The sequence below is a fragment of the Globicephala melas genome, chromosome 1 (genome assembly GCF_963455315.2).
Source record: "Globicephala melas chromosome 1, mGloMel1.2, whole genome shotgun sequence".
Lineage (NCBI taxonomy): Eukaryota > Metazoa > Chordata > Mammalia > Artiodactyla > Delphinidae > Globicephala > Globicephala melas.
In genome coordinates, this window is record NC_083314.1 from 159,340,725 (window position 1) to 159,364,449 (window position 23,725).

Below are 23,725 nucleotides of genomic sequence, written 5' to 3' on the forward strand. Positions count from 1 at the left end.
TATATAAAGTTCAAAGACAGTCAAAACTAATCTATGGTGTTAGAAGCCAAAATAATAGTGGTTAACACTGATGGGGAGTTGTAGTGATTGGTAGCCTGGGATTGTGGTAATGTTCTACTATCAAAACTAGGTACTGGTTACCTTGCTAAGACATTTTGTGAGAATTAATTGACTGAACACAAAAGATCTCTATATGTATACCGTACTTCAATAAAAAGTTTACATTAAAAAAATTGTACCAGTTTAGTGGAGAGGAAGGAGTTAAAAATACTAAGAACAGGGTGAGGTATGGTAGCAGATTAGAACTGGACAAATGTGACACTATCCTTTTACACTCTCAGGGCAATCACAATGCATATGGACCTTGCTTTGACCATCACTTGGCCTACCAGGAAGGAGGATGAAGGATCTTTAAAAGAATCTGACTGTTCCTCTTATCTGCAGGCTTAATTCCTAGGCAATGCCCCCATTACCTAAGTGGTATTCAATATAATCAAAGAACAGCATGTAAGTGGAAGAAACCCAAGGTCCTAATCAAGGTATGAGACTGGCGAGAGGTATAACATGACTGAGCCCAGGGAAGGGAAAATTTTCTGAGTAAGCACTGACTTCTCCAAGCATGCCGCACTATACTCCACATGCAGGCCAAAAACACTGGATTCTCCCTTTATGGAGGAAACCAGAAACATGGATAATTACTCAAGGCAGTTCTCCTAAAAAACATCCGATAAATCAATAAGAAAAAGGTAGTGAAGCCAATGAAAAAAGGAAAAGACTTGAGCAGGCACTTCTCAAAAGAGGCTAGTGAAACAGCCAATAGAAATATAAAAAGACACTCCACTTTATCAATCACAAGGGACACCAATTTATGGCCCAAGAGAGACATGGACTGGAGGTGAACCAACTTCCATAAGTATTGAGTATCATGTGAGCGGAAGGCTCTACCTTGGGTATATATGTGCAGAGGGAAGAAGATTTCAGAGCAGAATCAGATCCACTCCATGCTCAAAACAATATCAAGCAAGACCGTAATTGATCAGCAGCCTGATACAATTTCTAGAGGAATCCAAAAAGAGACAAGTTAATACTGTAGGTAGGATGACAAGAGAAAGCTTCCAGGAATAAGTACATTTAAACTAGGACTTGAAGGATAGAGAATTTTAAGGGCAAGGTGGAGGATAAAAAGAGTACTTAAATATTCTAGGCAAAGGCAAATGATGTAAGCAAAACCAGAGACTAGACAGCAGAGACAAGGAATGAGCATTTAGAGCATCTACTATGTCACAGGCACTGTGTTAGATGCTGCATTTTATATAATTAATTAATGAGGCTGAGAAAGGTTAGATAATTTGCCTAAGACAGTAATCTGGCATAGCCAGGATTAAAATCCAGTTCTATCTAATTCCAGAACAAGTCATCTTTCTGGTATGTGTGGCAAAGGGAACAGTACCTGAAGCTGAAAAGGTTAAACTAAGATCAGGGCCCTAAAAAACTTTTATTTTGTGAATGGGGGCTAATGAAGGTTTTTGGGGTTTTTTTGAGAGTACAATCACAAAAAGTCTCATCCAGTAACCTATACAAGAAAGATTTAAGAAGAAATGTTAGAACTAAATTGAGAAGAGTGGGTGGAGAGCAGGGAATACACCTTAATACTGTAAAAAAGAGCATTAGAGGTGAGGCAAAGAGAAGACAGACTGTCCCCAAAGTCTGGATGAAGGTACCCAGAAGCAACTGTGATGCCAACACAGAAGAGAAAAGTAAAGAGAAGGGCTTACTGGTAGACAGAGGAGACAAGCTAGTAAAGAAATGGTTCACCAAAACACTTCGTAAGAGCAGAGAGCATATACCAATGTATTCAGGATCTAGCGGTGTTTCTTTTCACACACAGTAGGTGATCAATAAACTCTTGTGGAAAGGAGATAGGTCAAAGGGAGAGATCGGAACTGCAGAGAGGTCAAGGGTGGAATCAAGATTTTAATAATACAATATAACATACAGTAACAATAGTTGGTGACTGAAACAACTGAAATGGATGAGAATTTCACTAGAATGAAAAGGCAGAGAGGGCAGAGTACAGAAATCTGGAAAATGCCAGGCATTCCTGGTAATGACAAAAACAATTAAGGAGAGACAGGAGAAAATATCAAGAAGTCAAGAGGAGAAAGGTCATTGGTGACCCTCTGCAGAGGAGGTTTAGGAGAATGGCAGAGGTAAAATAAATGAAAAAGGCTAAGGAGTAAGTGGCTGGTGAGGAAGTGGGGGTAGAAAATGTAGAGAACTCATTTAAAAACGTTGATGAAGAAAAACAAAAAAATAGGAAGAAAAAAGCTAAAGGAGATGGCATGACTGTGGTAAAGTGCTCTAGGGTGGGGAATCTAAAGATGTTTGAGGGTTCAAGGGTCCCAAAGGTAAAAGGAAGGAATAGAAACAAGAGCACACGTGGGTTGAGTAAGATAAAAGGAGAGACACCTCTTCCTTTGAAGAGGAGACGTGGAGGAAAAAAAGAGTAAGAGAAGAGCACTGAGTCAGAGATGTATATAGTCATTCTCATTCTTAAAAGAGAGGAAAAGAGAGGGAAAGCTTCTCAAAAAGTCTCCATCATTCCCAGCAGTGGAACACCAACAGAACCACCACAAATTCTGCTTGGGTGTGCTGCCCTATGTCTTGACAGACAATGCACTCCTGAGAATAGGAATCTGGACTGACTCATCTCTGTATCCAGCTCAGCTTAGCCTGGCATACACACCAGCACACAGAGGACCCCAGTAAATGTTACTGGGAAGGACTGTGAGCAGGTAAACAGGACCAGAGATGACTAACTGGCTCATATAGTCTAATATTTCTCCTCTAAGAAGAGCACTGACACTAAGGAACAGCTCTGGCTAGAGTCAAGAATCCACACTGAGTCGTCCCTAGGATCTTCCAGGGAGCTACCCTGAGAGGAGTCCTATCACCGTAATCACTGTCCCAACAGAACTGTACCATACACTGGCGTCTTCCCTGGCAGGATGACGATAATGAGCTGCAGCCCTGAGTAGGTGTTCTTGAGATGCCGGAACATGGGCTCCACGCTGTCTGCCCCCTGCGCATATTTGCAGAAGCAAGGCTGGCCCTGGATGGGCATCCCTGCATCCTTGGAAATCTTCCGCAGCTGGTCTGTGAAGTTCCTGCAGCACAAGTATGGTCATGACAGGAGGCAGGTAAGTCCCACTTTAATACCTCTAACCAAATGCCTCCATCTTAGGTGCCTAGCACTATGACAGGCACTGACAGATTATAAGATGAATGAGACATCATCACATCTAGTGTAAAAAGCACATTTACAGTTGGATAGGACAAGATAGAGCTTGCCAAGTGTTCAATGGTATGAGCAGAGAGCTGAGGGAGCCCAGAGAAGGGATCTGTGGGAATTCTCAAAGTCCCCCATGTTGTCCCATTCAAGCAGCTGGTTCCTATGTTTCAAGTCTACAGCAATAGGAAGATGCCCAAGAGGAAGGCCTCTTGGCTCAAATTAAAATAAATAAGGTTCCAACAGTGATCAGAGCACAGGAGATGCTCAGAAAAAAATGAGCTCCCTCCTCCCCTACTGGTTCTTTGAAGCCTGAGAGCAAATAATTAAACAAGCTTCTTTCTTTTGCCTTTAGAGCTTTACCCTAGGAAAGGAAGACAAAGCTGGAAGAGAGGGTTCACATGCAACAGATTAAAAAAAAAAATCGAGCTACATAAATATAATGACAAACTGAAAGGAGCAGCAGGAAATTCAATTGTGAAAGTCCTGCATTTAGATTAAAAGCAACAATGTACAAATAGAGAATAAAAGCAATCGTTTAGGGGATGTTATTATATAGCATATAAATATCAATAAGATGGATTTAAAAGCCTATACAGCGAGGAAATAAATTTTTTACTTATTAGTTAAAAAGAAAAAAAACCCGTAAGATTAATATAGTACAACACTGTTGTATAAAATTTTAAATCACTTATATACATATAGGTATATAAAATACATAAATTGGGTAGGAAGGTTATAATAATTCATGACAGTGACTGCATCAGAAAGGAGGAACGGGACTAGAATGGAGAATATAAAGGAATGTCAAATTTATCTTTACTATTTTATTTACTTTTTAAAAAGGATAAAATAAATATGACAATACTCTGGATGATGGACACATGGATGTTTTCCATATTATTCTAATTTAAAAAATTCTTTCAAATAAACATTAGAATAAAAAATATAACCTATTATTTCATGTAAATAAGAGCCAGGGCTCTGATGGACAACCTAACAGTGTTTCTTCCATTTCTCTGCTTTGTATACAACTACAGTATAGCTATTTAAAAAGCCAAGGTGTTACCAGATTCCATCAATAAGTGGGTCTTTACTTCCAGGAAAGTGGTTTTCCCTATCTTCTATTACCAGATCACACTTGGGATATTATGTCCAGTGCTGGGGGCCACAAAGTGTTTAGAGAACTCTAGGATGGAGAAAGTCTTAAAATCCTGTCCTAAAAGTGATACAGCTGAGGTAACGGCTTCTTTAGCCAGAAGAAAATTCTGAGGGTTGACCCTAGGACTCCCTTATACCTCCCCAATTACCAATTTCTCCACCTCATCTCTTCCCCTTTTGTCTCAGTGGAAAGGATGGCTTTTCCTGTGCTTTGGATCCCATTCCCTCATACACATGTAGGAACTTTGTTCTATTTCCTTTCTGGTTTCTCTGGGTTCTATTTACAGCCTCTGTTCACTATGCACATTCTCCCTGGACAATCTCATCCACTGCCACAGCCGAAAACTCTCAAATCTTAATCTTTAGCCCAGAACCATACATGCAACTGGGTACCCTGACCCAGGTGTACAAGTCACATTTTTACTCCCTGAATCTAGGGATCATTGCAAGAAGGGGCTGTCTGATGAACTGACTCCTTCCAACTCTGAGATTCTAGGTTTATCAGTTTCTGTACCCCAAAATATCCAAAACAACAAATTGCTTCTCAAAAGAATGGGACAGGGGAAGGACACGGGAATGAGAGAGAAACACACCAAGAGTGGAGCTACCAACAATGTGACACAAAGGCACAGCGCTGAGAGCCTTTCTAATATTGGTTAAGGACCAGCCCTCCAAAGCCTGGCCAAGGCTAAGAGCAGCCTGGCTTAAATGGGGCTAAAATCCCAAGAACCCAGGAAAGGAGACAAGAGGAACACATTTAAGAGAAACTATAATTGTGTGGAAGTAGTTATGTATCTGTGAGGGGAGAAGGAGGGCCAGAGTCTCCATATTCATCAGGAGCTGCTGTAACTAATTCTTATGAAAATCCCAAGGCCAGCTGAACCCACCAGGGCACACATCTCTACTAATTCTCATCACTGCCCGAAGTGGTCAGCTCCACTGATTCTTTCTCAGCCCCAGAGTGCACTGACCTTACTCCAGATCCAGAGGAAAAAAAAAGCTACCACTTCAAAAGACTGCAGGAACACTGAACTGTACACTTTAAATGGGTAAATTTTGTGGTATTTGAAAAATATCTCAATAAAGCTGTTAAAAAAAAAAGAAGACTGCAGGGGAAGGGTTGGTGACTTCTTCACTTACTTATTCACTCATTCAAGACCATTACTCCCCTAAACTGTTCCTTTAAACCATTTGGCTATATCACTTTCTTCATTGCTATCATCTACTCCCAGCCACTCAGCCACAGGTGGCTCAGAGGCCCTTACAATTCATTTTCACCTAATTCAGGTCACTTGGACCCGAATGAACAAATTCTGTGCACAGGAAAGGACAGCTCAGAGTACCAGCTGAACTTTTATTTCCAATTAGGAATATAAGCTTTGAAACCTCAGAACTGATTTGATTCCAATCTGACACTTTCTTGATATGCAAACCTTGTACAAGTTACTTAACCTCTTTGAGCCTCAGTCTCCTGAAAATGGAAATACCACCACCTACTCACTGTGAAGATGAAATGAGAACATAAAATTAGGTACAATGTTGGCACAAACATTATAGTCATCACTACTACTGTTTACCATCCATGTTAATAATTATAACAATAAAACAATTCAGGTCTCCCTTAGGAGATTCATGTCCTGAAATCATCATCTCTGACGCAGATATGGCTCCTTATCAAGACTCCTGACCACAGATGGACAGAAAAGAAGCAGGCAGAAGTGTGAGCCAGACAGCACAGGTGGGGAGAGTCAAGACTCAGAAAGAACAGACTACAGATCAAATCGTGGCCCCCTGGGAGTAGAGGAAGTTAGGCAGCTCTAGGATCCTTCCCACCCTTCCATCCATACACCCAACCTCCTTACTTGAGCACTTCTTCTCGACACTGTTTTTGGGGTGCGAAGCAGGCAATGGCCCAGACTTTGATCTCAATTCCATTGTAGAACTGTTTCCCCCGCATGTCCCAGACACCTTGATTGGGTGTGGCAATGGCCCGGTTCTGGGGATAGGCAAAGGGGGCGTCCAGGTGAGCCTCAGTAGAGCCAGGTGCGTAGGGGAGCAAAAGCCACGGGCTATACAACCCAACCTCCCCCCACATGTCCCAGAGATGTTGTCTGGCCCTGACCCTGCTCACCCGGCCGCCGTACTGCAAGATGGGCGCCGGCAGCACTCGCCCCGTCACCTCCGTCATGTCATCCTTCACCTTGATCCCAAATTCCTGAATGTAGGGATCTAGGTTGTAGCTGGCATTCTTCATCTGTAAGACAAAAGAAGGGGATCTCAGGAGAGCAGTAGCTTGGCAATACTGCTCACCTTCCAGGTCCCAAGCAGAAAGCCCTGAAGAACAGCTGAGGCTGGCAAGAAATAGCCCTAAAAAAGGGGTTGGGGGGAAGTGGAAGATGAGGTAAGTGGGAATGGATAACATAGGGAAGTAATACAGGAGAGAAAAAGAGATAGGAAACAAAGTAGCTACAGGGTCAAGAAGCAAGAGCAGTCCTATGGAGTCCCAGGTAACAAATCCAGACTTTTGTTTTCCTAAGGGTCCTGCCAGGGCAGAAAGGCATCTGTGCTACCAGGGACTCCCATGACTGAGCAACCAAGCATACGTTTCTCTGCATCCTCACTGACCAGGCGGCTGATCTCCTCTTGTCTGTCTGGGGCCGATCTAGCTGTAGCCTTTATCATGGTTGAAGTCTGGTTGTCAGTCAGCTTCTTAATGCAGCGCTGCCCAGCCACAATGTTACAGACCTAAGGAAACAAGAATACGTACCGCTGGCCTGAGTATAGTTCACCCTATACCCAGAGCCCCATAGTAAGGAAAGAGGACTTGGCTGTCAGTCCTGGGAAATGGACTAGAAAATCCCTTGTTCATAGACAGGTAAGTTAGAAAATATCCACGTGCAATACAAAAGGTAATACAGCCACTTTGTGATTAAGAGCTTGGGATCCAGAGGCAGATCTGGGCTCAGGGCTCATATATTAAATAGGGAGAACAGTAACAATCTCCTAGGACTGTCTGGAGACTAAATTAAATAAAGCACTTAAAGAACCAAGTACAGTTCTGAACATTGTAAACACTCAGTAAGTTGTAGCATAAATTATTATTTACCAAAGGACCCAGTCTAGAGCTCTTCTTAAGACTAAAAAAACTCAATACACACAAACTGGATGCCTGGGTAGCAGACAGCTCTCCAATGGTAGCAGGCAGTCAGTCGTTCCACACTGCAACACACCAGGAGAACCAGCAGTGACTCAACTCTTGAGCCCGAGCCTACAGATGATCACTGAGCCCTTGGACTATAGAAATCACTGTCTGTTGACTGACAGTGTGCTCTGTTGGTGTGAGGAACATCCTGCCACATGGTTCTCTGTATTGGGCCCAAGAGAACACAATGGAGATCAGAAAAGACTTCCTAGTGATATATAAGACTTCCATTGCCCAATATACTATATTCAGGAAGCAGTGAACAGGAAGCCTTTTGGCAAAGTAGAGAGAACTCAAGAACACTTGAGTTTGAAGTCTAGCTTTGCCAATTCTAGAAGATGCTACCTTGGGTAGGACTCTTAACCACTCTAAGGCTCTGCTTCTTTAATTTTAGCCACCGGAAAAAGCACTAGCTGTCTCCTGAAGCTGTTGTGAGGATTTAGATGAAATGAAATGTAAAACTTGTTCCCATAGGGCCAATACACTAAGTACTGCTTCTCTGCCTAACTTCCAGAGTTCATGCTGAACAATGGTAGGGAAAACCAGGACAAGGTCACCTGCCCTTAGACTCTGTACCTCAAAGAATTAGTCAATTCCCTTAATGAAAATCCAGAATTGTTAAAATTTGTGAGGTTGCTCTCTTGAAGGTAACTTTAAGTTGTGGAACTCTTTACGGATAATTTCAACTACAGAATCAACACTGGAAAAAAGACTAAAGCAGGGATGTAGAGAAATCGGACCCCTTGTGCATTGCTGGTGAGAATGTAAAATGGTACAGCTGCTGTGGAAAACAGTATGGTGATTCCTCAAAAAATTAAACACAGAATTACCATATGACCCAGTAATTCCACTTCTGGGTATGTACTCAAAAGAAATGAAAGCAGGGACTAGAACAAATATTTGTACGCCTATATTCATAGCAGCATTATTCATAATAGCTAGAAGGTGAAAGCAACCCAAGTGTCCATCAATGAATGAACAGACAAACAAAATGCGGTATATACATACATCGAAATATTATTCAGCCTTAAAAAGGAAGGGAATTCTGACATATGCTACAATATAGATGAACCCTGAAGACATTACGTTAAGTGAAATAGGCCACTTAAAAAAAGGCCATATATTATATAATTCCATTTATATGAAATGTCTAGAATAGGCAAATCCACAGAGACAGAAGTAGATCAGTGGTTAGCAGGGGCTGGTGAGGAGGGCAGAAGGAATGGTAAGTGACTATTAATGGGTATGGGCTTTCTTCTGGGGGCAATGAAAATGTTTTAGAATCAGACAACGGTAATGGTTGCGCAACTCTGTGAATTAACTAAAACCCACTGAATTGTACATTTTAAGAGGGTGAGTTTTATGGAATGTGAATTATATCTCAATAAAGCAATTCTAAAAAAAACCTATCACCTACAATAGCCTATGTGATTTGACCCTGTACCTCTCTCCAAAATCATCTCCTACTACTTCTCCCCTCATACACTACATACCAGCCACTAAGCCTTCTGTCTCTCTAAGAAGATCCAAGCTCCCTGCTGCTTTAGAGCCTCTGTACTCACTATTAAACTCTTGCCTGGAAGGCTCTTCCTTCAGGTTGTAAAAGGTTGGTTCTATCTCATAATTTGGGACTCAGCTCAAATGTCTCCTAAAAGAAGCCTTCCCTGGTGGTCCAGTGGTTAAGATTCCGCACTCGCACAGGTTTGATCCCTGGTTGAGGAAGTTCCACATGCCGTCAGTGTGGCCAAAAAGAAAAAAAAAAAGAAGCCTTCCCTGACCACAATAACTAAAGTGAATCTCCAACCCGCTCCACCCTTATGACTATCCCCTTAACCTGTTTTATTATTCTTATAGCACTTACCACCAACTGAAACTATCTTATTTACCAACTTATTATCTATCTCCCCCTTCTAGATTATAAGCTCCATGACAGCAGGGACTTTATCTGTCTTGTTAATCTCTGCTTTCCCCACACCTAAGAGTGTATGACTCATAGTAGGAGTTCAATAAATATTTGTTAAATAAACAAGCAACAGTAAAAATCAAAACACATAAGTTATTCACCTTGGAAACTATTGTTTAAACAGAAGTAATGTCAATTTGCTAACAAATCTCAGCTTGCAGTAGATATTACCCAAAGCCTATCTACTTAACTGTAATTGCCATTAAAGACTTCTGTTTACATCTCAGAGAACATACTGTCTTCATCCCACTTTCTGTGCATCAGCAGCTATTACTAAGTCAGAGTTCTTGGGCTTTGGGATCTCTTCTCCCTTCAGCCTAATTTCCTCTGGTTAGTTCTGAAATCCCAGAAGCTCACAGAAAGAAGGCTTAAGTTTTGGTCCCAGCTATCTGACTCCTGCTGCTAGAACAGAGGACGGTCATCTAGGCTAGTGCTTTTCCAACTTAAATGTTCATATGAATCCTCTTTAGATTCTGTTAAAAGAGATACCGATTCAGTAGGTCTAGGTGGAACCTGAGATTCTACATTTCAAACAAGCTCTCAGGTAATACCTATGCTCTTGGTCCACTGACCACACTTTGAGCAGCACTAGACTAGACAATGAAGCAGTCAGAGACAGTTTCTCATTAGACATTTTGGCTAGTGTATAGAAAACCAAATACAGCCCAGTGGTTCTCCATTTGCATTCTATGACTTAATGCAAATGACTTAAAAGCATTACTTAAGTAATGACTTAAGTAATGACTTAAGAGCATTACTATTCTTTCCTTAATTGCAGAATTTCAAAGGTCTGCTGAAGCATAAAAACATGACAAATCTTGGAGCGAAAACTTTTTCAAAAGGAACACACTGGGTTTCCCTCGTGGCACAGTGGTTAAGAATCTGATGCCTGCCAATGCAGGGGACACGGGTTCGAGCCCTGGTCTGGGAAGATCCCACATGCCGCGGAGCAACTAAGCCCATGCGCCACAACTACTGAGCCTGCACTCTAGAGCCCGTGAGCCACTACTGAGTCCTTGAGCCACAACAACTGAGCCCGTGAACCTAGAGGCTGTGCTCCTCAGGAAGAGAAGCCACCGCAATGAGAAGCCCGCGCACCGCGCAACGAAGAGTAGCCCCCGCTTGCCACAACTAGAGAAAGCCCGCGCATAGCAATGAAGACCCAATGCAGCCAAACATAAATTAATTAATTTTTTTAAAAAAAGGAACACATTGATCACTGGGGATACAGGATTCACGTTATAGGTAACGTTCATGTACATTTTCTGTAAAATAAAGTATACTTGTATCTTTAGGTCATTTAGATCCCGAGCTCCAGACAGGGAAAGAGAAATTAAGAGGACATGAGTGTAGGTATCTGAAATCTCTGTACTGAATGAACTAATTACTTATTAAACAGTAAATACAGCTTTCGCCTCTGCCTGGCAGTCCTGAAAGAATACGAGAGCAGGATGCGGGATAAGTAAAGAACTCAGCAGTTAAGAATGAGGCCTACATTTCACAGAATGACCTCTCAGAACATCAATTTTCCAAACCTAAAAATGATGAGAGACTACAAATGGAAGAATAGACCTCTGATGATCAGTGTGCAGGTACCGTGCTTGTTCCCCAGCCAGGCCATTACTTGGCAGTCTCACCTCTAGGGGCAGGTAGGTATGCTTTTGTTCCTGGCCAACTTGCAGGCAGGGCAGGTGGGGATACTTGAGCTGAAGGTTATATTTCTGCTTGAAATACTGTGCCACTGTGCACTCCACAGTCTGTCCACTCTCCAGCTGCAAGGGAAACCTGTTTGGGGGAAGGGAAAGAAGTGTCATAGCCTAGCATTCAGTAACACCTTTCTAGACCTACAACCATGGGAAGCGCCAGACTTGACTTCATCCCTATCCAACCTCTTTGAGCACTCCCACCACTCACAGGAAAGCAGAGGAAATACAGGGCTCCAAGAGTGAAGCCAAAGATTTGAAAGGCAAGTTCCACAACGGTCAGATCATATCTGACTCATCTGTATGTCTAGTGTTGTGCATGAAGCCTGACACACAGTAGGCACTCACAGTCCAGCACAGTCTGAAGTGAAGGACGTAGATGGAATCAGTGACAACTTTCCCAAGGGTCTAGCCTAGGATATCAACTTGCTTTTTCAGGAGGAAGAATAAGTTGAGAGAGATCCTAACATTTATAGAACTGAGAAAGAAGCCAGAGAAAGACACCTGCTCTCCAGTAAAGGCCCAAGAAGGAAAGGTGGAGACCAAGAAGGTAAAAATGGTAGGGAGAGTATCAATGGATCTGGGAAGGTTAGGGGAGGGATGCCAAATTCCCACAGCTTATCTTCAAAAACAGGGCTCATCCTCAGGGCCAGGTGTGGGTGCAGAGAAAGTGAACAGAGTATGTTGAAATATCGGCCCTCTTCCACCAACAGTATGGCTTGGCAGCCCTGTCAACTTACGTCTGATGGCTGGCAGGGCGGCGGGTAACATTACACACGCGGTATTTCCTCTTCATCTGTCCACAGTGGGTCACTTCCACCTTCAGGCCTGGGACACACACACTGCTTGTCAGGGTTGGAAAAGGTTGCTCATGTGCCCAGGCTTGGCCTCTCCCCTGAATATATCCCAAGGGGATTTCCTTTTAGGACTAAAGAGAAAGTAGCACTGATTCCCCTCCCCGCCTGGTTGGGTCCTCACCCTTGATCTCCTTGGTGAAGCGCACACGCTGAGAGTCCGTGAGGGGCTTGGGCTGCTCATCTATGTTCCTGATGTCCAGCACCTCACACATGAACTCAATCACTGGCTGCGCCTTGTAGAAGGCAGTGGCTGAGACTGTGGGGACATGGTAAGTACAGCTCAGCTCAGGTTCTGTCTTCCAGAATAAATGGAAGCACTGCTCTTTACACCCTCTTCTTTATAGGGTATTGGGATGGGGGAGGGGTCCCAGGGCTGTAGGGATTAGACTAGGAGTGTGGTTACAGAGCTGGGAGGGATGAGGCTGGGAGTGTGGTCACTGGACTCAGGGTGCCCCTGGCTCCATAGCTCTCCCCACTCACCATCAATGTTGAGCATCATCTTCCACATGGCAGGGCGCACAGACTGGTGAAAGCCGAACCAGACCTCGCGCCCACCCCCCAGCGGGTGGTAGTAGCCCTCAGGCGGTGAGAAGAAGGAGCGGCCCACAGGGGTGTACCTGGCAGGGACAGGCAGAGAACTGGTCCCTCGGGCACAGGCCCCCACCCTGTGAGGCATCCTGGGCACGGAGGAGCCCTGGCCTGGAAGGCAGGACACCAGGGCTTTAATTCCAGCTCTGATCCTTTACTAGTTGTGTGACTGACCTTGTGCAAGTCTCTCCCCTTTTACTGCCCTGCAGGGACAGATGGGGTGAGGTCCAAAGATATCTACAAGGGACAGGGCCAAAGCTTTAAACCATCTAAATGTATATGCACACTTGCCTGGTATATGGTAGGGCTTCAAAGAATTTTTTATTTGAAAGGCACACGGTGGGACCTTAATATACGCTCATTCCCCTCCTCCTCCCACAGCACTTCTGCCACCACTTGTAGCCCAGATACTAACTACACCCAGTACCTCATGGATGCCAGGTGCCTCATGGCCACATCCAGGGCTTGCACAGACTCCAGGGGAACGGGGATCTGGCCACTAACCAAGGCCTCATGCAGCATGCGCCAGCTCACAATGGCTAGCCACTTGATGGAGACCTTGAAGATTCGATCCTTCCCTTCCCCAGGGATTGTCACCTCGAAGTCAACCTTCAGGAAAGAGAAAGGGGTGAAAGATTGCTGATGCTGTCCCACAGTCCAATATTCCCTGCCTTGCCCCTATTATCCTTCACCCCATAGATTTCCCAGAATCTGCTTCTTAATCTGATAGGGACTCACAATGAAAACTTCAGAGTAAATCCAGCCCCTTAGTCTCCAGCCACCTTGGCTCAGTGTATCTGTCCCTCTCAACCACACTTAGTAGGAAGTCCCTTAGGTCTATTTTAAGTCTAATCTCAGTCTGTTTGGACAGGGACAGACATACAAGAGGCTAAATAAACATCAGCACCTACCCATCCCTCACCCTAAAACACACTTTCTCAGCACAAAAGACGAAAGGGATCTCTGGACTGCCAGACTCCAAACAGGCTTAGTTGAGTTCTGTCCCTCCCCAGACAGGTCCAGCCTGACTCCCAACCTTACCCGTTCATTGCCAATGGGCAGTGCTGTGACAGTGTAAATGTTCTTCTTTCCATCATACACGGGCTTGCGATCACCAAAGATCTGAGGCTTGAAATGCTGGACCATGTATTCCACCACTTCCCTGTGGGGAATGGGAAAGGCCAGTGGAAGCTGAAACACTACTACTTCAAGCTCTTGGAAGTAATTTAAACTCCAGGCAATGTCCCATCTACTATATTCTGTCCTACCAGCTACTAATCTCTATTCTAAGCAGTGCTTCTCAAGCTTCAACATTCATATGAACCACCTAGAGATCTAAAATGCAGGTTCTGATTCAGCAGATTTAGAGCAAAGTCTGAAATTCTACGTTTCTAATACGCTCCCAGGTGATATTTTTGGTCCTCGGATCACCCAGGCTCCGAAGGACCTAAAAGAGTGGTTGTGAGTGCCTTCTGAGCAGAGGGGGAGGCTGAGGGGAGAAGGGCTTAATCTCAGGGTCTGTCCAGAATCAGGAACAAAATCTAGGCTGCTCCAATCCCCAAGCTGATAATCAAGAAAGGTAGATGGGAAGAGCCCTGAATTGGAATAGGAATAAAGTGTGGAAGAAGAACCTCACCTCTTCCATCTCTCTGAAGTCCTTAGTCCTACCACCCTGTTTTCTCTCCATTATCATCTCTTTCCTGATTTCAGTTCCTGTGCTCTGCTACTTAGATTCCAGAGTATCCATCTAGCCTTCAAAATCCCAGTCCATCCAACTATCTGAACTCTTCGCTTTCTAAACCAAAGCTCTTGAATACTATTGGATAAAAAGACTCAAACTATACATTGGAAGCAACTGTAAACACATGGTTTTAATGCCAATTAGGCCTCAGTGCTGCCCAGCAATCTTTTTCATATCTCTGATCACTTCCATCCTCATAGATTGTGTCAAACCTTCTCCACTACCCGCCTAACGACAGAATCCACTCCTACCTCAGATCAAAAAGCATCTTTAATAATTTTGAAAGGAGTAGAACATAGAAGGCAAGGCCACCCTCAAGTTCCCAGACATATAGACAAATACATTTATATACACTTGCCTCTTTTCCTCTTTCTTTCCTCTCACACTTGAAATATCCCTTCCATATATAATTTTTAAACATCTGAAAATATGTTCAACTTCACTCAGTAGAGAAATACAATTTAAAATTAGACCAAGATACAATTCTCTACTTATCAGAATGCCAACAACTAAAAAATCCAATATACTGAATTGGTGCGGATATGGGATGATACCTTACTGATGGGAGTATAAATTGGTACAACTTACCTTAAAAAAAACTGGTAACATCTCAAAAATTTTAAATGTATTATGCCAGCAATTCCAGCCTAGGAACTTATCCTACAGATACACTTGTATTTGCGTGCAAAAATGTATCTATATTAATATTCTACACAGTTTCACTTTCGTAGCAAAAGTTTAGACTCAACCTAAATGTTCCTGAATAGATTTATTAAATAGGTTATAATATATCCATTCAATGGAATATCTATGAAGTTATGCAAAAGAATGAGACAGATATGTAGGTACTGATATATATTACTTTCCAAATTATATTGTTCAGTGGAAAAAAGCAAGGTGCAGAGCAGTGTATATAAGATTCTGTATTCTGTGTGCTTTAAAAATGTTCTGTAAACATATAGGCTTGCATATGTATAGAAAAATATCTGGAAGTGTACTCAAGAATGGTAATAATGAATGCATCTGGGGAAAGGGACTAGGAGACAGGAGGCCAGGGTAATACGAGACATTTTTCATTGCTACTCTTCCTGTAATATTAAATTTTTTTTTTACATTGTGCATATATATATGTGTCCTCCTGCCTCAGCAAGGACATCCCACTCACTCCTCTCCTCTCTGTCTTGTACCTTTAACCTCTCCTGCACTAGCTCCTTCTCGGTTTATAAACATACCCATGTCTCATTCTTAAAAACTTTTCATTTATTCATTTCAACAAATAATGAAATGCAGTAGGCACCATACTTGGCCCCTATAATCTTCTCTAGCCAACATATTCCCTCTCTCCCCATGCTTCACTATCAAGCTATCTAGAAAAAAGCTATCTGTTCTCACTATCCCTACCACATTACCTTCCATTTATTCCTTAACTCACTGTTAGATTACTAGCCCAACTCCTCTACTGAAACTACTGTGGCAATAGGTACCAACTGTCTCCTAATAGCCAAATCCAGTGATATTTTTCAACATTTACCTTACTTAGAATCTCTTCCTCAAGAACTTTCTTGAATTTGGTGATATCACCCTCTACTAGTTTTTCTTTTATCCCTCTGGATTCTCTTTTAAGGCTGTGAGACTCAGGAAAATAAGGACTACTGGACTTAGTGGCTTAAACGTGCATTACTTACCGGTTGACTCTGCGAGGACACTTATCCGGCTTGATATCCACCTCGTAGTGGTAGACGTCAATCTTAGGGATGTCCACTTCAAAGTAGTTGGCCAGAAGCTTGATTGGTTTCCCCACGGTGCCAATGCCAGGCCGGCGAGGTGCCTGGAACACCTGCTGCAGGGGGGGCAGGTAGGTGCCTGCAGCTACAAGACAGAGAGGCTGGTGAGGGTAGAGTCTGGTAATTTCCTTACCACTCTGATCAGAGAAGGCACAAGGCCTCCTAGAACGGGAGCAGCAAAGTGTAGGAAAAGCCTCTTTCCTGACTACCCAACCCAACTGAGGGCTTCCACTGGCTGAAACAACCCAGGCTCATTTTTTAAAAACTCTTTCCAGTTAGGAAAATTACCCTTGTTGTCTATCTTAAATTCATCAAATGAGTATGTAATATCTTCCTATTACATGTTAAGTAGACGGGCTAAATCTGGCTCTAGTAACAAAACTCTTTCTTCCCTCTACTAGATGAAGACTCCTTCAGGTATCTAGCAGACCAAGAAAGCCTTATTATCTGTCAGCCAGATGCTCACTTCACTCATCACCATCCTGAACACAAAATAGTATCATCTTAATGCTTCTCTGCACTGCAGGCAGGAGGAAGACCTAAAGAAGGCCAAGTGCTGGGGCGGGCGGATGGGGGGAGGCCACGCAAGGAACAGGGCAGTGTCTGAGAAAAGATTAAGGCAACCGAATGGCTGAGGATGGAGCAGAAAAGGAGAAAAGGCTAAAAGGATGGATTTTGGAGACTAAGGAAAGGAGAGAGGCTGAAACACGGAGCTGGTGAAGAGGCTGGAACTGGAGGTCACAGCCCAAAAATGCTTGAACTGGGAAGGAGGAAAGGCTGGAGTTAGGGCTGGGGCAAGACAGTTGAGAGCCTGGGCAAGAAGCAAGGCTGCAAGTGGGGAGACAATGAAGAAGTTCAAAAGAAGAAAAAGCTAGGGAATGAAGACAGGCTAAATATAGGAGACTGAGGCAAGAGTAAACTAGAGTAGAGGATTTGGGAAGGAGGGGCAGACAGTAGCATCCTGGAGAAGACGAGATTACTGCTTCTGGGAAGAATACAAGATTCTTTCCAGGCCCACAGCTCCTTCTACACAGAGGGCCCAGACAGTAGCAGAAGGGGTTTAAGACAGAGGCAGTCCTTGGGAAAGGGCTAGGGCAGGGCCAACTCCCACTACTTTCTCCTCTATTGCCACCAGTCTGATTGCTGCCCCTGGTTTTATTTTCTAGCTTGAGGGGAAAGGGAAGAAAAGAGGAAACTGCCTAAGAGAACCCTCCCTCAGCATCTACTATTGTCTTTGCCAGCAGAGGACCAGCCCAGGTGGGAGGAAAGAGGGACAAAACAGCCCAGAACCTCCCATTACCAGAGATCTGCTTTCACAGTTGGCGAGGCTGGGGGGATGGGGCATATCCTCAGCAGGGGGGTCAGGAAGAGGTCAGAACCATTCAAGGGAGGGGCCTGCTTTCCAGAGCTAAGCTGCTGTGTCTCCTTCTAACCACCTGTCAAGCCTACCCTACTCCACAGACAGGGAAACACAGACGGGAATGGCAGCCCAGTCTGGGGAGAAAAGGCCTTCAGGATTCAGCTACCTGGGGAAGTGAAAGCTTAACTACTAGCACCTGGCCACATACCCCAGAAAGAGCTGAACAGAAATTATACACAAGCCATAGATAGACATACACATCCAAACACATACTTAGACCTGGACAGTGTACCTTCATACACATACCCCTCACCAGCCTAGATTGTGAGATCTTCAAAGATACAGGCTGTATCTGCCTTGGTCACTGCTGAATCTCCAGCGCCTGGCATATAGGTGTTCAATATACAGATACTAAATGAATTAACAAACAGATCCATAGACACACCACAAAGAACACACAAGCATACACAGCACACAAACACCTGCACACTGCTCAGAAACAATTATAAACCCAGCACAGGACAAACATGACCCTAGTGGAAGTAGCTGGTAAGAGATACCCTTTCCCTCCCCAAGTTCTTACATTCCATTCATCTCCTTAGCCTCCCAGGCTGAATAATTGTTAGGAGCCTTGGGAGAAAGACATCCCCTAGAGCTAGGGGCTGGGTAGAAATGATGGGGGATGGGACAGACACTCTAGCCTCAAAACCTTCTCTTTCCCAGAAACAGGACTACACACCAGACTTAGCCTTAGGCACCCTCCACTCCTAGGAGGCTTTGGAAAAACAAGGAGCCCCCACCCTCCCCTTCATACCCAAACTAGGGAAGGCAGGAGGAAGAGAGAACCTCTCTCCCACTCCACTCCCCTGCAAGCCTTACAGCAGTACAAAGTTCCTCCCCTAACCCCACCCTGCCCCCAGCTTTTAGTCTGAGAAAGGGAGACACTTCCCTTCAGAGCCAGACAGGGACAGACGGCCACTTTGTGATGCAGATGAGGGCCCCAGCACAGAGGACAAAGCTTGGGCCTTGGGGGAAAGGGGCGGGGCCCTTCCCTGCAGACAAAAGCATGGAGGGAGGGGCTATGAAAAGGACACTCCCCCTCCCCCATCCTCAACCAGCCCTGAGAAGGAAAAGTAACAGAGCTGAAAGGCCTGGCTCAGGGATTCCTTCCCTGCAGTTCTGAGGCACACATACCTCCCAATAAGCTAGACAGCCCACTCAAAAGACAAACTCAAGGTTGGGTTAGCTGTCCAGTAAGCAAAGAGTAAAGGGCCAATCGCTCCAAAAAGAATTTGTCCACACACTGAGTACACACAAATTATTAAATATCCACACACGTGCTTAACCATTTATGTTCACACTGGAATGTGATTCAATTCAAAAAATAAAGACGTACTTGTGTCAGGGCCTAGACATTGGTTGGTTCCACAGATAAATCAGACACCACCTCTACCCTCTGGGAGCTCCCAGTCCAGTATATGTACTTGTAACACACCTGAGCACAGAAGGCACACCTGGCCATAAGCCCAGTGAAGCCAGCAACAATACCTTGCTTTGTGTACGTACTGTGTCCTCAAACCTCCAAGAAAATAGTCCGAGCCTAGGAAGGAGGCAGTTATGGGATCCCTCCACTCACAGCTTCCAGAATGAATTTCAATTACACCTTTTGATGAGGTAAAGCCTGCCTCATTAGGCTACAGCCAACTCCAGATACCAGGCTCTAGTTCCTTCCCTAGAAGCTATAAATATGTAACATGAATCGGAAAAAGTCAACTTTTTCATCACTCTAGAGGCTATTAGAAATTCATCATAATAGATCAATCTGGTATGGGTGCCAGCTCCCAGCAATCCATCTGGACCTCTGGGACCTCTACTACTCTAGTCCCTGGGTTGCTGCAAGTAGTCTCCAGCCCAGAAAACCACGAGAGCTCCTGGAATGGAGAAAGGGGCCTACGGGAAGGAGGAAGTAGTTTTCTGAAGTCAGTTGCTCCCTGCATTCCACCTTAAGGCTTACACAGCCTTTACAAGGTTGTTTTTGTCCCAGGGAAAGTAGTCACTAAGTACTTATAGATCACTGAATGGATGACTCGAAGAATGAGTCTGAGTCGGCAGGAGCTATTTCCTTAAGGGGATTAGATCTGGTATAAAAGACAAAGATGCTTCAACCAGAAATGAAATTCCTGTCCCAAATGGAAATCCTATTCCCACTCCAAGATCAAATGGAAGGAAGTAGTGAGACAAGACCTAAAGGATTCCCAGGTCCAGACTGCTCCTCCCATCAAAAGGGTAAGAGACAGGACACAGGAGGTGCCACCACTACACAACACATCCAGGGACTCTGGTCTTCTTGGGGCAGCCTTGCCTCAGTTTCTCCTCTATTCTTACCACCTTTTCTCCTGATTGTAAATAAGGAGAAGTTAAGGCTATCACCTGGGACACCATGGTGAAGGCTATAGACTTCCCCCTACCCCAAACAACGTATTTGTGACAAAAGGCTAGCTTGACGACCTTGGGTCTAATAACATGGCCCTGACAGTTTCTGGGGAGTAGAGAGAGGAAAAAGAAAAGATACTCAGTGGGGGACAACAAACATAAAAATATTAAGGTATAAAAAGATTAGGCTGTCGACTCAGGAGACATTCAATAGAGAGGTCATTTTCCTTGGATTAAAAGATCCCAATTCTGCTCACTGTTGGACCGTGCAAACCAGGCAGAAAACCCCTTCTAGGTAAACCTGGTCCTGGCCTTGGTACCTCAGTAACCAACACATTTTTTAAGGCCTGTCTTCAAGGGGGACCCGTCCATAACCTAAAACATTGCTTCCATCCCAGTCTTTCCTCATCCCAGTGGCAGAATAAGGCACTTTAGCAGTTTCCCTCAACCTATTCTTGGCAAATTATGACTGAAGGTTTTCAGGGCCAAGTGCAAGAGCCCCAAGATGGGGAAGGGGCCCATTTCCACTTGTACTCTGCCAGCATAACCTAAGAGAGACTGCAGCCCAACAGTGCGCTCCTTTTTGCAATCCAACCTGCGGGTCTGGGGGTGGGGGGTTCGGGCGGCCACGCCCCCACCACATCGGGCAACCCGTTCCAGCTGCCACCTCCGCGCATGCTCCGGCGCCTCCGCTCCATCTCCCTAGACTGGGGGGGGGATCCCGGGGCTGGATCCCCACCCACTGCCCCCTGACCCTCGCCCCCGCGTCAGGCCCGGCTGGGGCGGAGCTCACAGCCCAGCTCTGGCGCCTTCTCCCAAAAGACATCAGCCCAGCCCAGCCCGGCTGAGCCCCCGCCCCCGGCATGCGGCAGCTCTGGGCCCATCTGTGTCGACCCCCTCCTCTCCTGGACACCTGGGGCCCGCCCCCTGCCACCTGCCGGGCCTCTCCCTAGGCCTCCCGGGATCTCCGAGTGTCCTTACGTGCGTTCAGGCCCTTCTCCCAGAGCACCTCCCACCTCCAGGAGTGCATACAGCCTCCTTTGATAAATGGCCCCCGTCTCTGAGCTCCCTTCACAAGGTTTCCCCCGGAACTGCACACAGCCCCCTTCAAACTGGGCCCCCCATCTCATAAGAGCCCCTTTCCTCACTCAGGAAACCTTTCCTCACTCGGAAATCCTGCTCTTCACGCGGGAGTCCCCTAGTCCTTGGAGCATGCACCGTGTCCCTCTGCCGGGGGCCCTTACCTGCTCCCGAGGGTCCCGCTTCCATCCCATATACCCGTGCGGAGGTCAGGCGGCCCGGAGACTGTGGAGTCCAGCGTGAAGGGCCTAGGTACCCCGCACTTTAGCTGCTTGGGCTCCCGGGCCGGGCTCGGCTACCCCCCCAAGCCCGGCCGCTCGCGCCGCCGCCCCCGCAGCCTCCGTTGCAGCCGCCGCCGCGGAGCCTGCAGCAGCTCCCCCAGCTAGCGCCCGGCCCGCTGCCAGTGCGCAGGCGCGACCGCCAGGCCCAGGGGGCGGACGGGAACGAGTCAAACGGGGCGCTCCGACAGCAACAAAGGCCAATGGAGAGGGGCGGGGGCACCGGGGACCGGAGGCAGCGGCCCCTGGCGGTCACCCGTCGCCATGCAGCCCGGCGAGAGGGCTCCGGTAGAGGCGCCGCGGAACCACGCAGTGGCTTAAGTGGGGCGGGGCGGGAGGACAACCCCCCGCAGCAACCTCCGGCCTTGTCTTTTCCCCAAACCTGTCCCTCCAAGCCTACACACAGCCTCCCCCCTTCACACAGGGCCACGCGCACATTTCCACCTCATTCCCAGGTCACCCTCACACACTCCGAGAGCCCCGTCACCCAGGGGCCCTGCCTCCCACCTCTCCTCCCAATCACCCTCATCCTTCAAGCCTCGGCTGCAAAGCGATTGCCTCCGCGAAGCCTTTCTCCGTCCCTAGTCACTGAACTCACTGACGCCACCCTCTCTTCCAGGCCGACTACCGGGCGCTGAGACCACAGATATGAAAGAGACTGCCTACCCTGGAAGATGTCGCAGTCTCAACTTGAGTGCAGCTCCTGAGCTCTACCTGCGGGACCTGGGAAACACCTGTCTCCACTTTCTCATCTACAGCTCACGCCTCAACTCAGTCAATCCGTTTCTGCCCTCACCATGTCACTTAAAACACTTTTTGTGTCGAAATTCAAAGGATAATTTTCAACTCTTATTTCTCTGCAGCATCTGACACTTTGCCTCTCCTTCCTTTTTGAGGCTTCTACTTGGCTTCAGCATTTTCTGAGGTCTCCTATTGCCTAAGCCCTTTTCAGCCTTCTTCAAGGGCCCCCCTCTTGCTTTTGATTCATTAAATAACAGTGTTCACCATGGTTTCAAACCCACCTCTCTTCTCATTCCACTCTCCACTTTTCCCTTAAAGGTCTCATCCATTCTTATGACTCAACTATCCTTCCAAATCTCTATTTCCAACCATGTCTCAGACTCATATTTCCAAGTGTCTGCTGGACAGCTCCACCTGGATCTACCAGCACTTCAAATTTCAAGAGTCCAAATCCAAACTCTATCTTTCCCCCACAAACGTGCTTGTCCTATACCTCCTGTCTCTGTGAAGGGCACCTTCATCCCAGAAATGACAGTTTCTCTCTCTCCCTTGCTTCTTCCCCTATACAGCTGTTCACAAAGACCTGACATGTTTACCTCCTGAACTGCTCTCGCATGATCTCCCTGACATTCTTCTGATGGCTCCTTGTGCTGGTGCAGACCTTTACCATACCTTGCCAAAAGTATCACAATCACCTCCTTGCTGGTCTCACGGTTTCGGGGAACATTTCTCCTATTTGGTCTGCATCAATTGATAGGTGGTAAGAGACCCCAGCTCAAACATCACTTTTCCATATATTCATTCATATGTATGCATCATCCATCTGTATTTTTTGATGCCTACTTTACACTAGATGCCGTGCAGAAGGCTAGGAACTTAAGAGAGAGACCATATCCAGTTGCTACCCATTGGGAAGATTAATTTCTGACACTTTTCATAGTATGCTTTGCTTTTCTCTAGCAGAGGTTCTCAAATAGCAGGCATCAGAATCACCTGGAGGGCTTGTTAAAACACTGAATGTTAAGCACCGCCTCCAGAATTTGTGATTCAGTAGGTCTTGGGTGGGACCCAAAGAATACATGTTTCTGGTAAGTTTCCAGATGGGGCTGCTGCTGCTGATCTGGGGACCACATTTTAAGAACTACTGCTCTACAAGATAAAGTTAAGAACAAAGACTCTAAAGCCACACTGTTTTGGTTCCAATCCTGGTGCTGCCATTTACTAGCTGTGAAAATTACTTAACTTCTGTGTGTCCCAATTTCCTCCTCCCCTATTTTAGGGGGTGAAAATAGTACCTACCTCATTGGACTGTTATTAATATATATAAAGACCTTAGAACAGTACCTAGAAGAATGCAGGTGAAGTATTGGCTACTACCATAATTACTGTCTGTCTCTTGTACTACATTCTAAATTCTTTAAGAGCAGGGACCATATCAGATGTACTTCTGTCCCCCTTTAGTGGTTCGCACAAGCTGTGCCCAGAATGATCAGTAAATTTGGGTTGATCTGTGTCAAACAGATGGCATCAAAACATCCTCAGAAA

The 23,725-nt window shown here is 45.6% G+C and overlaps 1 protein-coding gene across 4 annotated transcripts in view; it reads right to left on the minus strand.

The window, feature by feature from the left end:
* Positions 1–21,553, minus strand: part of LOC115860028 (protein argonaute-1) — a 30,766-nt gene extending 9,213 nt beyond the window's left edge. For 2 of the 4 annotated variants that reach the window (XM_030869398.2, XM_060307902.1), the window contains exons 1-12: positions 21,326–21,553; positions 16,190–16,373; positions 13,805–13,925; positions 13,191–13,372; positions 12,656–12,792; positions 12,297–12,431; positions 12,059–12,146; positions 11,253–11,400; positions 7,076–7,195; positions 6,573–6,704; positions 6,313–6,446; positions 2,983–3,167 (exon numbers count right to left, since the gene is read on the minus strand). In XM_030869398.2, coding sequence (XP_030725258.1) covers positions 2,983–3,167; positions 6,313–6,446; positions 6,573–6,704; positions 7,076–7,195; positions 11,253–11,400; positions 12,059–12,146; positions 12,297–12,431; positions 12,656–12,792; positions 13,191–13,372; positions 13,805–13,925; positions 16,190–16,373; positions 21,326–21,350 — 1,591 coding nt within the window. In that variant the 5' untranslated portion in view covers positions 21,351–21,553. Of the gene's footprint in view, positions 1–2,982; positions 3,168–6,312; positions 6,447–6,572; positions 6,705–7,075; positions 7,196–11,252; positions 11,401–12,058; positions 12,147–12,296; positions 12,432–12,655; positions 12,875–13,190; positions 13,373–13,804; positions 13,926–16,189; positions 16,374–21,325 lie in introns of those variants that run through there. The other 2 variants (XM_030869406.2, XM_030869425.2) reach the window with 2 other exon arrangements.
* Between the last annotated feature and the right edge of the window lie 2,172 nt (positions 21,554–23,725).